Source organism: Malus domestica, chromosome 09, assembly GCF_042453785.1.
Source record: "Malus domestica chromosome 09, GDT2T_hap1".
Taxonomy (NCBI): domain Eukaryota; kingdom Viridiplantae; phylum Streptophyta; class Magnoliopsida; order Rosales; family Rosaceae; genus Malus; species Malus domestica.
The window spans coordinates 11709875-11723719 of record NC_091669.1 but is presented as its reverse complement, the minus strand read 5'-3'; the positions used below and the strand labels follow the sequence as shown (position 1 = coordinate 11723719).

The following is a 13845-nucleotide window of genomic DNA, read 5'->3' as shown; positions in this document are numbered from 1 at the left end:
TTTCTGTCAAACTTTTGAACTTCAAAGGAGTATGATCATAGTCTTGAGGACCTGTGTTACTCTGCATTTGCACCAGCCTTGAACCATTTTCAATTAACTCATTTGTTTCAGATGAAAATGCTAAGAATTCATCATTTACATCACTTTTATCACTTGTCTTGGGATGTATGCATAACACACAGAACCAAAAATCTTCAAGTGTTTGATCCCTGGTTTTCTTCCACTATATGCCTCGAAAGAAGTCTTCTTATCAAGAGACTTGGTAGGACTTCTGTTCAAAATATATACTGATGTATTAACAGCTTCTGCCCAGAATTCAAATGGAACACTCTTTTCAATCATCATACACTTTGCCATCTCAACTATGGTTCTATTCTTCCTCTCAGCTACTCCATTCTGCTGAGGTGTGTATCCCACTGTAAGTTGTCTTTCCATGCCCATTTCTTCACAAAATTCCCTGAATTCAACAGATACATATTCTCCTCCTCTGTCACTTCTCAACTTCATCCACTTTGCAATTCAATTGTGAGCTTAAATTTCTTGAATATACTAAACACCTCTGACTTGTTCCTTAAGAAGTAAACCCAACACATCCGCGTGCAGTCATCTATAAAGGTAAGAAAATACCTATTTCCAGCCTTTGTAGAAATCTGCACAAGTCCACAAATGTCAGAATGAATGAGTTCAAGAGGTAGTGAGGCCCTCCATGATGCCTCCTTTGGAAATGCATCTCTGCAATGCTTCCCAAAAGCACACCCTTCACATATCTCATTTGTCATTTCAAGATCAAGCAAACCCAACACCATATCATGCTCTTTGAGTTGGCTTCAAACTGCCCAAATTCAAATGTCATAACCTCTTATGCCAGATTTTAGAAAACTGATACACACTAGCCTTTAGAGCAACCTGCATCTCAGGTTTAAGTCTCAAGGGAAAACTTCTATTACCCTTCATTGGTACTCTAGCTATCAGATTAGAGATTGAACTATCATCATATATTTCTGCAGTTGCACCTCCAAACACAAGAAAGTAACCGTGTTCCATCATTTTCCCTACACTGAGCAAATTTTCTTTTAAACCTGGAATTAACATCACTTCCTTGATATATCTCCTTCCCATTTTGGTATCAACTACTAAACTTCCTTTCCCTGTGACTTCAATGAGCTGTCCAGTACCCATTTCAACCTTAGCAATTATATTTCTATCAATGTCGATTAGCAAATCCTCCCTTCCAGTCATATGGTTACTGCAACCACTGTTTACATACCATATATCTTCACTTTTCTTCACAGTGACATTATTGCAGACATAGAACATGGTAGGAGTATCATTGACTTGATTAACAAAATTCACATGTTGATTAGCCTTCTCCTTCTTGACTTGGCAATCTCTTGCAATATGCCCCAACTTATGACAACTATGACACCTTGGTTTATCTTTGAACCAACATTCACCAAAATGCAGTTTATCACAATGTATACAAGGATTCTTAGCTCCTTCAGAAGTACCTGCAACTTTTCCAGTTTGATTTGCAGGTCTATTATCTCCTTTCTTCCATTTGGACTTCCAATTCTTCTGTGGTTTGAACCCTTGATTCCCATTGTACTTATTCTGTTTTGGAGCAATACTGAGACTAACAAATGCTTTCTCAGTGTGAGATTCATCATGCGTGTCAATTCTTTACTCATAACCTTTGAGAATAGCTACCACATCTTGAACATCAATAGTATCTAGATCCTTAGTATTTTCAATCACATAAGCAATACTATCATAGGACCTAGGTAAACTTATCAGCAACTTTTGAACGATTCTCTGATTACTTATCTCCTCACCATAGCTTCTCATTTAACTAATCAAATCAAACAATCTAACTAGATATGCAGAGAAAGCTTCATTTTCACCCATTCTAGTATATTCAAAATCACGGCGTAAGCCTTGGAGTTTCACAGCCCTTACCCGTTTATCTCCCACAAATTCTTGTTTCAGCACATTCCAAGCAGCATTTGCAGTCTCTTGGATGGCGATTCTCGGAAAGATCAGATCAGAAACGGCTCCTTGAATGATTCCAAGTGCCTTCGCATCTCTGACTATATTCTCCTTCAATAGCTTGCTTTCAGCTACAGTGAGTTCTTCATCCTTTTTCGCCGAAGTTTCGACACCATTTTCGACTATATCCCAGAGCTCGTGTGATCGGAATATTGTCTTCATCCGAATCTGCCAGAAATCAAAGTTATCACCATTGAATACCGGCGCACGAAGATCAGCTCCACTCGATCCAGCCATATGAGACGAGATCTAAGATCACTACACTTTCTTCTCCGAGTTTTCTTCAGTGAGAAAGCTCAACGGTCAGTTCGAGCTTTTCACTGTGAGCTTCACAGATTCACGCCCAGTTGCAGATGATGCAACCTGGCTCTGAGGCCATGTTAGATTGTGTATTTTATGCTGTGATTCAATGTGTTTTATTGAGATTTCTGGAGGAAAGGAAAACGAAAGGTTGCTGGGAATATTCACAGAGATGAGTGAACAACAACTTCCATTTTTTCTTCTCTGCTCAATCGGAAAATGTTACCGATAGCACTCATACAAAAACATCATTACACACTCTCTCTCATAACAGAAAGAATACGTCACAACCATTCATTTCATCTATCCTATGAGATAGCTACAGTTGTCACTCTATATCATTAACTCTCACTTAAATCTAGAGCATCCATTTGGAATGTAATCCAAAGGCTCTAATTAAAACAAGTAAAATGGATTGATTTATTTCAGCTAAAACACTTAAACACTAACCATTAGCTATCTTTCCTCACAAGTCAACAAACCTTTCTTTCTATCGAATATTTTTTTCATTTAAATTTTTACGTACATGTATGGTCGAATTAAAATATAATAATTTTTGAAGTTGTTCTTGCTAATAGTAGTCAAGAATAAGATAAGGAGAGTTTTAAATAATAAATATGAGAAAATGCGGAGAACAGCAATTCTTTTACATTTCACACGGCGTATGTCATTTGACACCGTGATGAAGTACACAGCCTAGGATTAACTAGGAAGGACTAGTCAACTGATTTAGACCAACCTTATCTTCCTATAAACTTAAATATAAATTCAACAATAGCCCTGCAAGTGTCTGAGAACTACACAAGGGTTCTATTTTCTTCAACATGCTATCTTCTGAGTTGCTCCTGCTTATTTATTGTAACCCAGATCAAAACTTTCATTTGCTTTATGTTTGATTGTTTTCTTTGTGGCTGTTGTTTATGTGTCCATTAGAGTCTATTGATATCAAAATCTTGGAGTGCAAGTCGTATCAAAATTAGCTGTGAATCAGAAAGCTAAACAAGCACAAGTTTTCCACATTGATGCTGTTTTCAAACATTTGGAGTGCTGATAATGTTGAACAAAATGGACTAATCATTTGATAATCATAAGGCTTTGATTCTAAAACCCAATTCAGTTCAAGAATACACAGACCATGGGGGAATAAAAAAAGGAATAAAAGAATACATATATATAATAAAGGAATTGGTGATACAAGAAAATGAATGCTGCACATGAGAAGAGAGGATATATGATCATCTGGTTTTCTGGTCTCGCTTTCAAATTATAACCTGGATTGCTTGCATTCAGCTGGAAGGCCTTCAGGGAAGCGTTTAAAATCAGAGCAGTAGTTGTAGATCATGAACTTTTGTTGCACCCAACGAAGTCTTTTTCGACCTGCGGCATCAATCCCTTGAGTTTCCCATGCACTCTTCTCTGTCAATGGATTAGTAGGTATGGTTGAGGCACATGAGGATGATGATCCAGCAATACAAGCATCGGCCTTAAAATTTCTGTAAGTGGCAGTGAAAGGAGCTAGAGTCCAATTAGTCTTGACAAGGCCACCTCTTGTTGCCCATTCATCGGCATTCCAAAGACTTGAGTAAACCCTCATGGGCTGGGTTTTAGGGAATGGGACTCCAGCTGATTCCAAATTGTTGAACACTCTGATTGGAATGCTGTCCACCAAGAATCTGCATAACATTTCATATGAATGCATTAGAAAGTGGATTATATAATTTGTGACACTGTCAACACGTCCGCTCACGTGTGACATCTGACCTAAAAAAACTGGTTAGTTGTGGGTGTATGCCCTTACATAATGTTTTGTCTGTTCCAAACAATTGAGTAGGTGTGGAAGGTCTTTGTGGGATCAAACCAAAGATGGAACTGTTGTTCTCTGCCCCCTTTTCCTTGGCTGAACACATTTGTATGGAGAGTGTAGGGTTCACCAGTTGAATTACCCAAAAACTCAAAGTCAATCTCGTCATGAGTCAAACCTTCAGAAGATAACTGCATATATATATATACATTTTTGTTTCAAAAATTAGCAATGCAATTGCATATATAACAAAAATGGAACAACAAAATTGAGACTACATCAATAATGGAAGAGTTTAAGTTAGGGCCAATATCTGCATTGGTTAGCAGTGGCCAATTAGTCCGTCTCTCTAAAATCTTCATAGTAACTAGTAAGGATTGAGAGTACTTACATAGTAGGTAGTGACAGTTCCAGCTGAGTTCCCAGGCACCAACTTGATTTGCATATCAATTCTTCCAAATAAGTACTCATTCTTAGATTTGAAACCAGACCCAGAAACCTGATCAAGGTTGAGTGTGAGAAGCTTTCCTCCGTCGAGTATCTTAGCGCGTCCATCGCCAAATGTAACGTCAAAGTCTTGATAGAAATTTCCAGCTTGGGCAGCCATGGCCATCAAAGAATTTATGAACAAAGAAAGAAAAAGTATCATCAAAACCTTAGACGAATAAAACATTTCTAGTAGTAGAACAAAAGACCGAGAGAGGTAGCAAGAGAAGTTTAAGCAGCTGCTTTGAAGGGAAATATGATGAGGAGTGGTAAGGCTGTTTGGGTTTTGATGCTATAATTTGAGTTGTGAAGCCCTTTATATAACTAGTATGCCGCGTTGAATAGAGCTGGCAGTATTTAAAAAATTAAAACCCTAATCTTAAGCTCCCTTTGCAGAACTGGGGGAGGTGTGCCTGGGGTTTTGACTTACTTGCACTGCCAAAGTTGATGCAATACTGTATTATATTGTACAATATAATACAAACTAGATCGCTGGCTGGCTGGAGACAGATTTGCAATTTGAGAATAGAGGCTTAAAAGAGAAGCAGGAAGCAGCACAAGAAGCCATGGCCAGATGCTGGTTATGACATGTGAAGGAAGAGTTGATCGGCTTGTGAATCATTTTTAATTAGTTTTTGCAATGTCGTGATTTTGGAGCTACAACACGTACATTTTGGTTGTGGCGCTTAACATGGATACTTTTACTTGTTAATTAAGGTCGTTTGATAATTTTTTTTTTCTTTTTCAATTTGCAGTTTCTGTTCAGTTTTTTTGAAAATTGAAAAGAAAAGATAGAAAGCTACTTTTGATAATTATTTTCATTTTTTTTTTGCTTTTCATATGATTGTCCCATACAAGTATAAGTGAATATGATAAATATTTGCTAAACTGCTAATAGTAGTCTAGAATATATAAAAGAATAAGTTTAAATAAAAAATGATAAAGGAAGTATAAAGAACGTAGGGCAATGATCTACATGTCCCATGCATGGCATATGAATGGAGAACATAGTTTGAGATCAACTCGGAAGGACTAGTCACATGTCATCTCTCTTTCTCTCTCCTCTTTCTCTCTCATTATGAAATTTTTTTTTTAATACAATACCAAACATTTCCTAAGTAATTCGGGATCAGTTTCGAGTACTGCAACCCGTGTAGATATGTACAGTAGAAAACTCCATCCAAAATCTTGGTTTTTTGGTCAACCCTGCTAAAACGGTTCAGGTTTTATAGCTACATGTCGCGTTGCACTCTGCGAGCAGAAGGGAAACTGCATGTAAAGATTTATATTGTGTTTTTACTCTGAATGTCAACTAAATTATATAATAATGCATGTCAACTGCACCAGCCAAATTGTATTAGTTCCAAAATCAGCAAATTATTAACAAGCTGATCAACTCTTCCTTCACAATATGCCATACTTAAAGTACGTAGTATCTGCCTTCCTATGCTACTTCCTGCTTCTCTTTTAAGCTTCTATTAAATTCCAAATCTGTCTCCAGCTAGCCACAATATTTATATGTATACTACTCTTTAAGAAAGGGGATTGAAAAAAAGGGGGATTTCACAACCTATCAAACTTCAACGATCCAAACCGTCTATTTTCAAGTTACACTTCATAAATCATCCTCGCAAAATTTAGCCAAATTAGAAATACTTGAGGCATTTAATTGAGTTCAAAGAAATTGATGAACACTATATTCTAAGAAGCATTGGAATTTCATCGTGATAATTTAAGGAGCAAAGGGTTTCATATTTTATTGAATTTTTGCAATGATGATCTATAAATCGTGACTTACCTAATAGACGGTTCAGATTATTAAAATTTAATGTGAAATGAGTCCCACAATTAATCCTCTTTTTTTTTTCAAAAAATGAATATCCCTTTACTTAAATTTCATGTATATATACCTAGTTTATGTTATTACATATTGTTTGGCATTAGGGGTGGTCACTCACCTCCCCAGTTCCACCTTTGGTTCGATCCCACAAAAGCCTTCCACACCTATTCGATTGTCTGGAACAGTCAACGCATTATGTAATTAGTACTACATGCACTAACCTTTAATTAATTTCTTTTAAGTCAGATGCCATGCGTGAAGGGGGGTATTGTATTAACTCTAAAGAATCAATGAAATCTTGAGACTAAAGAAAATGAAGAACAAGTAGTAAGAAAGAGAGAGATAGACGTTTCTGTTTTCAATGAATAGTAGAAAGCTTTATGATTACATGATACTGCTCTAAGTCTCTAAACAAGGCTTATATAGAAACTATAATGAGCAGATTTACACTTTTACCCTTTCAACAAACTCTAACTCTAACTGTTTTTCAACAAACTCAATCTAATCCAAATTTAACAAACTCAATCTAATCCAAATCTATATGGTTAATACTCCCCCCTCAAACAGAATTGGGATCTCCCGAATTGTGTTTGCAGCACTAAAGAAATAGATGATCATGACAATGAGGAGGAGTTGATATGGATAGGATCTTGATCTGCTACTGTCGGCACTTGCAATGTTTGAGAACATTGTGGATTATCCTCAGGCACTCCAACATGAAGATTGGCACAGTGGTGAATGAACACTGGACTATGCAAACCTTTAGTGAACACATCGGCGACCTGCTCATTTGTGGATATGTACTGAACAGCAAGATCTCCTTTTTGAACTTTCTCTCGGACAAAGTGATAGTCCGTATCAAGATGTTTAATCTTCGAATGAAACACTGGATTAGAACATAAAGCTAGAGCAGAAAGATTATCACAATGTAGAGTAGGAGGTAGTGTAAGAACTTGATGGACATCCTTAAGAAGAGAACGAATCCAGAATACATCAGCAGCACAATGGGCCAAGGCTTTGTACTCTGCCTCTGTGGAACTTCGAGAGACCGTTGCCTGTTTCTTTGACTGCCATGAAACCGGATTAGAACCTAAGTAAACCACATAGCCTGTAATGGACCGTCTTGTATTAATATCTGCTGCCCAGTCAGAATCAGAGTATGCATTTATCTGAAAATCAGAAGAGTGAGTGTATCGGATACCACAGGTTGCTGTACCCTGCAGATACCGTATGATTCGTTTGACCAGATGCATATGTAACTCAGTAGGATTGGTCATATATTGGCATACGACATTGACAGAGTGTGCTATATCAGGCCTAGTAAAAGTAAGATATTGCAGGGCTCCAACCAGGCTTCTATAGTGTGTAGGATCAGACAATGGGATTCCTTCCATTGTAAGTAATTGAGAATATGGTTTTGAAGGTGTTGAGGTTGGCTTACAATGCTCCATTCCATCCTTTTTCACTAATTCCTTCGTATACTTTGACTGATTCACAAACAAAGAACCATCTGCATTATAGTGAATTTGAAGACCCAGAAAATATGTCAACTGACCCATATCTTTTAAATCAAACACATCTGCAAGATTGTTAATCACAGCTTGAATCTTCACAGGATTGGATCCGGTCAGAATGATGTCATCAACATATAACAGAAGCAAAATAACATCACTCCCATCAGCTTTCACAAACAAACTTGTATCAGACATCGAAGTTTTAAACCCGAGAGCAGGTAAAAAACTAGTAAACTTGGAATTCCAAGCTCTTGGAGCTTGTTTCAAGCCATATAAAGACTTTACTAATCTGCACACATGAGTTGGATGGTTTGGATCCACAAACCCTTAGGGTTGTTTCATATACACTTCTTCTTCAAGTTCGCCATGTAAAAAGGTATTTTTAATATCTAACTGTCTTAAACTCCAGTGAAATTGTGCTGCCAATGCCAAGATAAGTCGTACAGTTGAATGTCGAACCACAGGGCTAAAGGTTTCTGAATAATCTACCCCGTGCTCTTGACTAAAACCTTGAGCCACCAATCGAGCTTTGTATCTTGACACTGTCCCATCAGGATTCCTTTTTACCTTATAGACCCACTTACACCCTATCACTGTTCTATCACTTGGAGGGAGAACAAGGTTCCATGTACCCTGAGACTTGAGGGCATCATACTCCTCCTGCATAGCCTTTTGCCATTGAGGAACTGTTGATGCAGCTTTAAAAGTCCTTGGTTCCTCTACTTCATGTATGTCAGCCAAGAATGAAAAACCACATGATAAAGAGCAATTGGACTCCCCAGTATCACTATCCAGAAACTGAAGAGAGTCTAGTTGAGGTAATGAAGCCAGAAATGATGTGTAATCTCTCCGCACAATAGCACCAGTCTTAAGTCTAGTTTGAATAACATTGTCCTGGGACGGTGATTGAGAGTGTGTATGTGATGGAGGCAAAGAAAGAATTACCTGAAGCTGAGCAGGATCAAGGACAGGAAGCAAGGGACCTGCATGTGGAGATGAGGAAAAAGTTTGTGGAAATGCCTGTGTTTCAAATCCCCGTGTGGTAGAACTACCTGTGTTTGAAGAAGAAATGGATGTCTGTATATCATGATGAACTGCAGTAGAAGATGAAGAAGATGCTTCCTGACCATGTTGAGAACCTGAATTCCCATGATCTGAAGATCTCTGGACCACTGGAATTGAGACCACTACACTGCTAAACCGAGAATGAACTGGAACATCTTCTTGAACTGAGGATTTTAACAATGCATAAGGAAAGACACGTTCATCAAAAACAACATGTCTGGAGATGAAACATTTCTTAGTCTGAACATGATAACAAATCACACCTTTATAGCCGATAGAATATCCTAAGAACACACATTGGGCAGATCGAGGTTGTAACTTGTGAACAGAGTAAGGTCTTAACCAAGGGTATACTGCTGACCCAAACACTTTCAAACTTTTTAACTCTGGAATCTTGGCAAACAATTTCGTATAAGGTGACTCCATAGACAACCCTTTACATGGCATTCTATTAATCAAGAATACAGCATGTGCACAAGCATAGTACCAAAACTCAATTGGCAATGCAGCCTGAACAAGAAGAGTTATGGCAGTTTCTACTATATGTCTATGTTTTCTTTCAACAACTCCATTATGTTGAGGAGTGTATGGACAGGAAATCAAGTGTTCAACACCTTTTGCATCAAGAAAGGCTTTAAAAGAATGACCTGTGTACTCTCCCCCCCTATCAGTTTGTAGACACTTAATGACAACACCAAACTGTGTATGAACAAGATTATAAAATTTCAGAAAAATGCTATACACATCTGATTTGTTATACATTGGGAAAATCCAAGTATATTTGGTATATTGATCAACAAAAGTTACATAGTATCTATACCCCTCTACTGTTTTGACTGGAGCAGGACCCCATACATCTGAATGCACCTTTTCAAATGGAAAACAATACCGATCACTGCTAGGAGAAAAAGGAAGTATACACATCTTTCCTTGAATACAATGAGTACATATACTATGACTTGCATCTAAATCGACTGGTATGTTTGACTGTCTTAACATGATAGACATTATTTCATTAGTCGGATGACCAAACCGTTGATGCCACAAGGTGGATTTGACTAATTGCCCAAGAAAAACAGAAGGTTCCTGAACCACAGATTGTGCTCCTCTTGAATGCTTGACAACAGGAATTTGAAACAATCGGCCGGCTCTACTCTTTCCTCTGTACAGGATGGCCCTTGTCTTCTTGTCCTGCACAAAAAATTGAGTCTCATCACAGATAAACCAACTATGATTGTCAGCACATAATTGTTGAACAGAGAGCAAACTTCGAGCTATTTTTGGCACATGTAAGACATTGTTAAGAACAAGATTATGAGAGTTGGTTTTAATTGTAGTTGCACCAGTATTTGCAATAGATAAACCTGTCCCATTGCCAATTGTAATTGTATCAGAACCTTGGAATGGTGTGACTTTACTCAGTGTGTTGACATCAACAGTGATATGGTGAGATGCACCAGTATCCACAATCCAAGCATCCTGAGGAATAGTTTGTTCAGTTTGCTGTGCTGCCATTGCTGTTAAAGTGGAAGAGGGTTGTTGACCTTGGAAAACATAGTTCCCCCTGTGATAACAGTCAAGTGCCGAGTGACCACGTCTCCACAAATCTGACACTCCATGTGAAACCCAGTACTTGGACCCTGACCATTTCTGTGAAAACAATTAACCGCAGTATGTCCTCTTTTGTTACAAATCTGACATTCAATCACTGTAGTAGACCTGTTCTCAGTATTCCCATGCCACCCACTTGAACCATATTGTCTGGAAGTACCAGAAGAATATCCAAAAGAAGAACTGGTATTGTAACCCTTACCTTTAAAACCAGTGTTAGACTTATAACCAGAATTACCCTTATAATTTGGCTTCTGCATAAATGGAGGTTTGGGACCAGAATTTGGAGCATTACCCATATAACCAAAACCATAAGGAATAGAAGAATGAACTGGAGGAGGAAACTGTTGAGGGATTAATGGCTGTGGAAATTGTTGTGGGATGACAAATGGGGATGAATATTGGTGCATATAAGGATCAGCAGAATAAGGGTATGGACAAGAGGTAAGAACACCTCCAGTTGTTACTGGTAAATGGCTATGCCCTGCAGGATTAGAACCCGAAGCTGATGAATCACCCGGAGTAGATTGAGACCCTTGAACATATAATGCAGAAAGATTATTAGACACACCACTGGATTCACCTTCAATCTCTTTTTCTGCCCCAAGCAACAAAGCCCTAAATTCTTTCAAAGAAATAGAAGACTCTCTGGCTAATATGACTGTTCGAATGATGGCAAATTCTTTTGGTAACCCAGCTAACCCAGCAATTATCACATCATTATCAGAAATGAGTTCTCCAGCAGCAGTTAACTGTTCCCTTATATTTTTCAACCTTAACAGATATCTATCAATCGAATCGCCGCCTTTCTGAATTGTATGCAATTCAGTCTTTAGATGATTAACTCTAGATTTAGACACTGAAGCAAATCGATCCACAAGATTTGACCAAGCCTCACACGCAGTTACACACCCAAGAACATATTCAATAGCCTCATCAGACAAAGTGGCTAATAAAAGACTCAACAATGCCATATCTGTGGATTCCCAGTCAACATATGCATCAGTAAGTGCAGAAGTAACACCTCTCTCAGGATGAATGACAAATTTGGGTGGACACACAAGAGTCCCATCAAAATGCCCAAACAATTTATACCCTTTCAACACAGACTTAAACTGAAATGCCCACTTTGCAAAATTATCTTCCTTCAATTTGATAGTAATCATGCCCAGCAGATTTTCAACTTTCACACTAGAATTAGTCATGACTTCTCAATGCAACAAAACAGAACCGTTCAAGAAACTACAAACACACCCAACTGTTCTACAGAAAGAAAGAAAATGAGAGACTGAAACTCCCGCAGTAATCAAGAAAGACTGAAACTTTCTTAGAAATCAAGAGAGAATGAAACTCCCGTAGTAATCAAGAAAGACTGAAACTTTCTTATGAATCAAGAGAGACTGAAACTCCCATAGTAAGCAAACACAAGAATTCGGAATCAAACACACAACATTTGGAAATCTTTGAACAGCTAATCAGGACTGAAACCCAATTACCCAGTAGAAAAACAAACACAATATCACCTGAATTGATGCTTGTGATGAAGAACACCCCAAATCTCCAGAACTTCACTCACGGCGAAATCCTCAGCGACTCTTCGATTATGAATTGCAACAGCGGAAGACCTAGGATCGACAACGACAGTGAGCCAATTCCGGCGATGATACCATATTAACTCTAAAGAATCAATGAAATCTTGAGACTAAAGAAAATGAAGAACAAGTAGTAAGAAAGAGAGAGATAGACGTTTCTGTTTTCAATGAATAGTAGAAAGCTTTATGATTACATGATACTGCTCTAAGTCTCTAAACAAGGCTTATATAGAAACTATAATGAGCAGATTTACACTTTTACCCTTTCAACAAACTCTAACTCTAACTGTTTTTCAACAAACTCAATCTAATCCAAATTTAACACACTCAATCTAATCCAAATCTATATGGTTAATATGTTGGACAGTTACGTATGGATAAACAACTTTTTAATAACTGTGCAAATGTTACGTAGATTCTTGGTGGACAAGATTCCAATCAGAGTGTTCCGCAATTTGGAATCAGCTGAAGTCCCATTCCCTAAAAACCAACCCTTGAGGATTTACTCCAGTTTGGGGAATGCAGATGACTGGGCAACAAGAGGCGGCCTTGTCAAGACTAACTGGAAGCAAGCAACCAAGGTTCTAGTTTGAAAGCGAGACCAGAACCCCGATGATCATATCCCATGCTCTCATGTAGAGAATTCGTTTTCTTGTATTTAGTGGCGGATCCATGAAATAATATTATAAGGGTCAATAAGAATAGCACGCGCAGCGCGCAATTTTTTTTTTACCAAAAATAGCATGTATATCGTCATTTCATCGAATCTTGGTAGGTCTGAAGTCATTTGGAATGGCGTACTGCACACCTGTTAATGCCTCATTTATGAGGGTAACTAATATGTTCCAAGGCTGCTCCCATATGAATGTTTAACAAAGAAACACACTTATCTTGAACACACTAACAATGTTTGATATCATTGCATCTCATTAATATGTTTGTCCAAAAATGACGATGCTTTGTTATTCACTGAGATCACCATTTCATTCACTCTTCTTTTAGACATTTTATCAAACAGTTGGAGGGCATGTATGAAGCCAACTCTAATCTTCAAAAGGGCAGCACCCAAGGTATCCATGGACATTTACCGAAATTCGGAGGGTCAACACCCAAGTATCCATGGATGTTCACCGAAGTTTGGGGGGTCATCTGACCCCCTGCCCCTCAATGCATCCGCCACTGCTTGCATTGCCAATTCATGTAATATATATTCTTTCTAAAGAAAGTTGGGACCAAAATTTTAAACCAAATTATGTGTCACCAATAAGAAATAAGTACATTAATTGACACTTAGTTAATAATTCAATCATCTACAACCACATCATTTGATTTGCAAATTTGGTTTAAAAATTTTAATTTCTCTAACATTACCCTAGAATTATTGGCAATATGAGGTAGTAACTCAACTCCTTATAAACTCCAGCTAAGGGTTTATATAATCTTGGACTACTTTTCATATTATCAATTAATTTTATGATGGAACCTCAATTTCATCATAATATCATAGCAAGTTGTCCCTTGTGTGAAAACCCAAAAGGCCACAAGTGTTCCATGCGTCACCCACTTGTTGTCCATGTGTAGGTTGGAAAA

At 37.9% G+C, this 13845-nt stretch overlaps 2 protein-coding genes across 2 annotated transcripts; both read right to left on the bottom strand.

Annotated features, from left to right (window-relative positions):
• Positions 1 to 3402: 3402 nt before the first annotated feature.
• LOC139188039 (xyloglucan endotransglucosylase protein 7-like) lies at positions 3403 to 4905 on the bottom strand. The gene is made up of 3 exons (XM_070805001.1): positions 4539 to 4905; positions 4145 to 4338; positions 3403 to 4019 (listed from the first exon to the last, which is right to left on the bottom strand). The coding sequence occupies exons 1-3, from the start codon at positions 4818 to 4820 to the stop codon at positions 3611 to 3613; spliced, it is 885 nt and encodes a 294-aa protein (XP_070661102.1). The 5' UTR covers positions 4821 to 4905; the 3' UTR covers positions 3403 to 3610.
• Positions 4906 to 7087: 2182 nt separating this feature from the next.
• Positions 7088 to 8182, bottom strand: LOC114823329 (uncharacterized mitochondrial protein AtMg00810-like). The gene has a single exon (XM_029098829.2). It carries the CDS (start codon positions 8180 to 8182, stop codon positions 7088 to 7090), a length of 1095 nt encoding a protein of 364 aa, XP_028954662.2.
• Positions 8183 to 13845: the final 5663 nt, after the last annotated feature.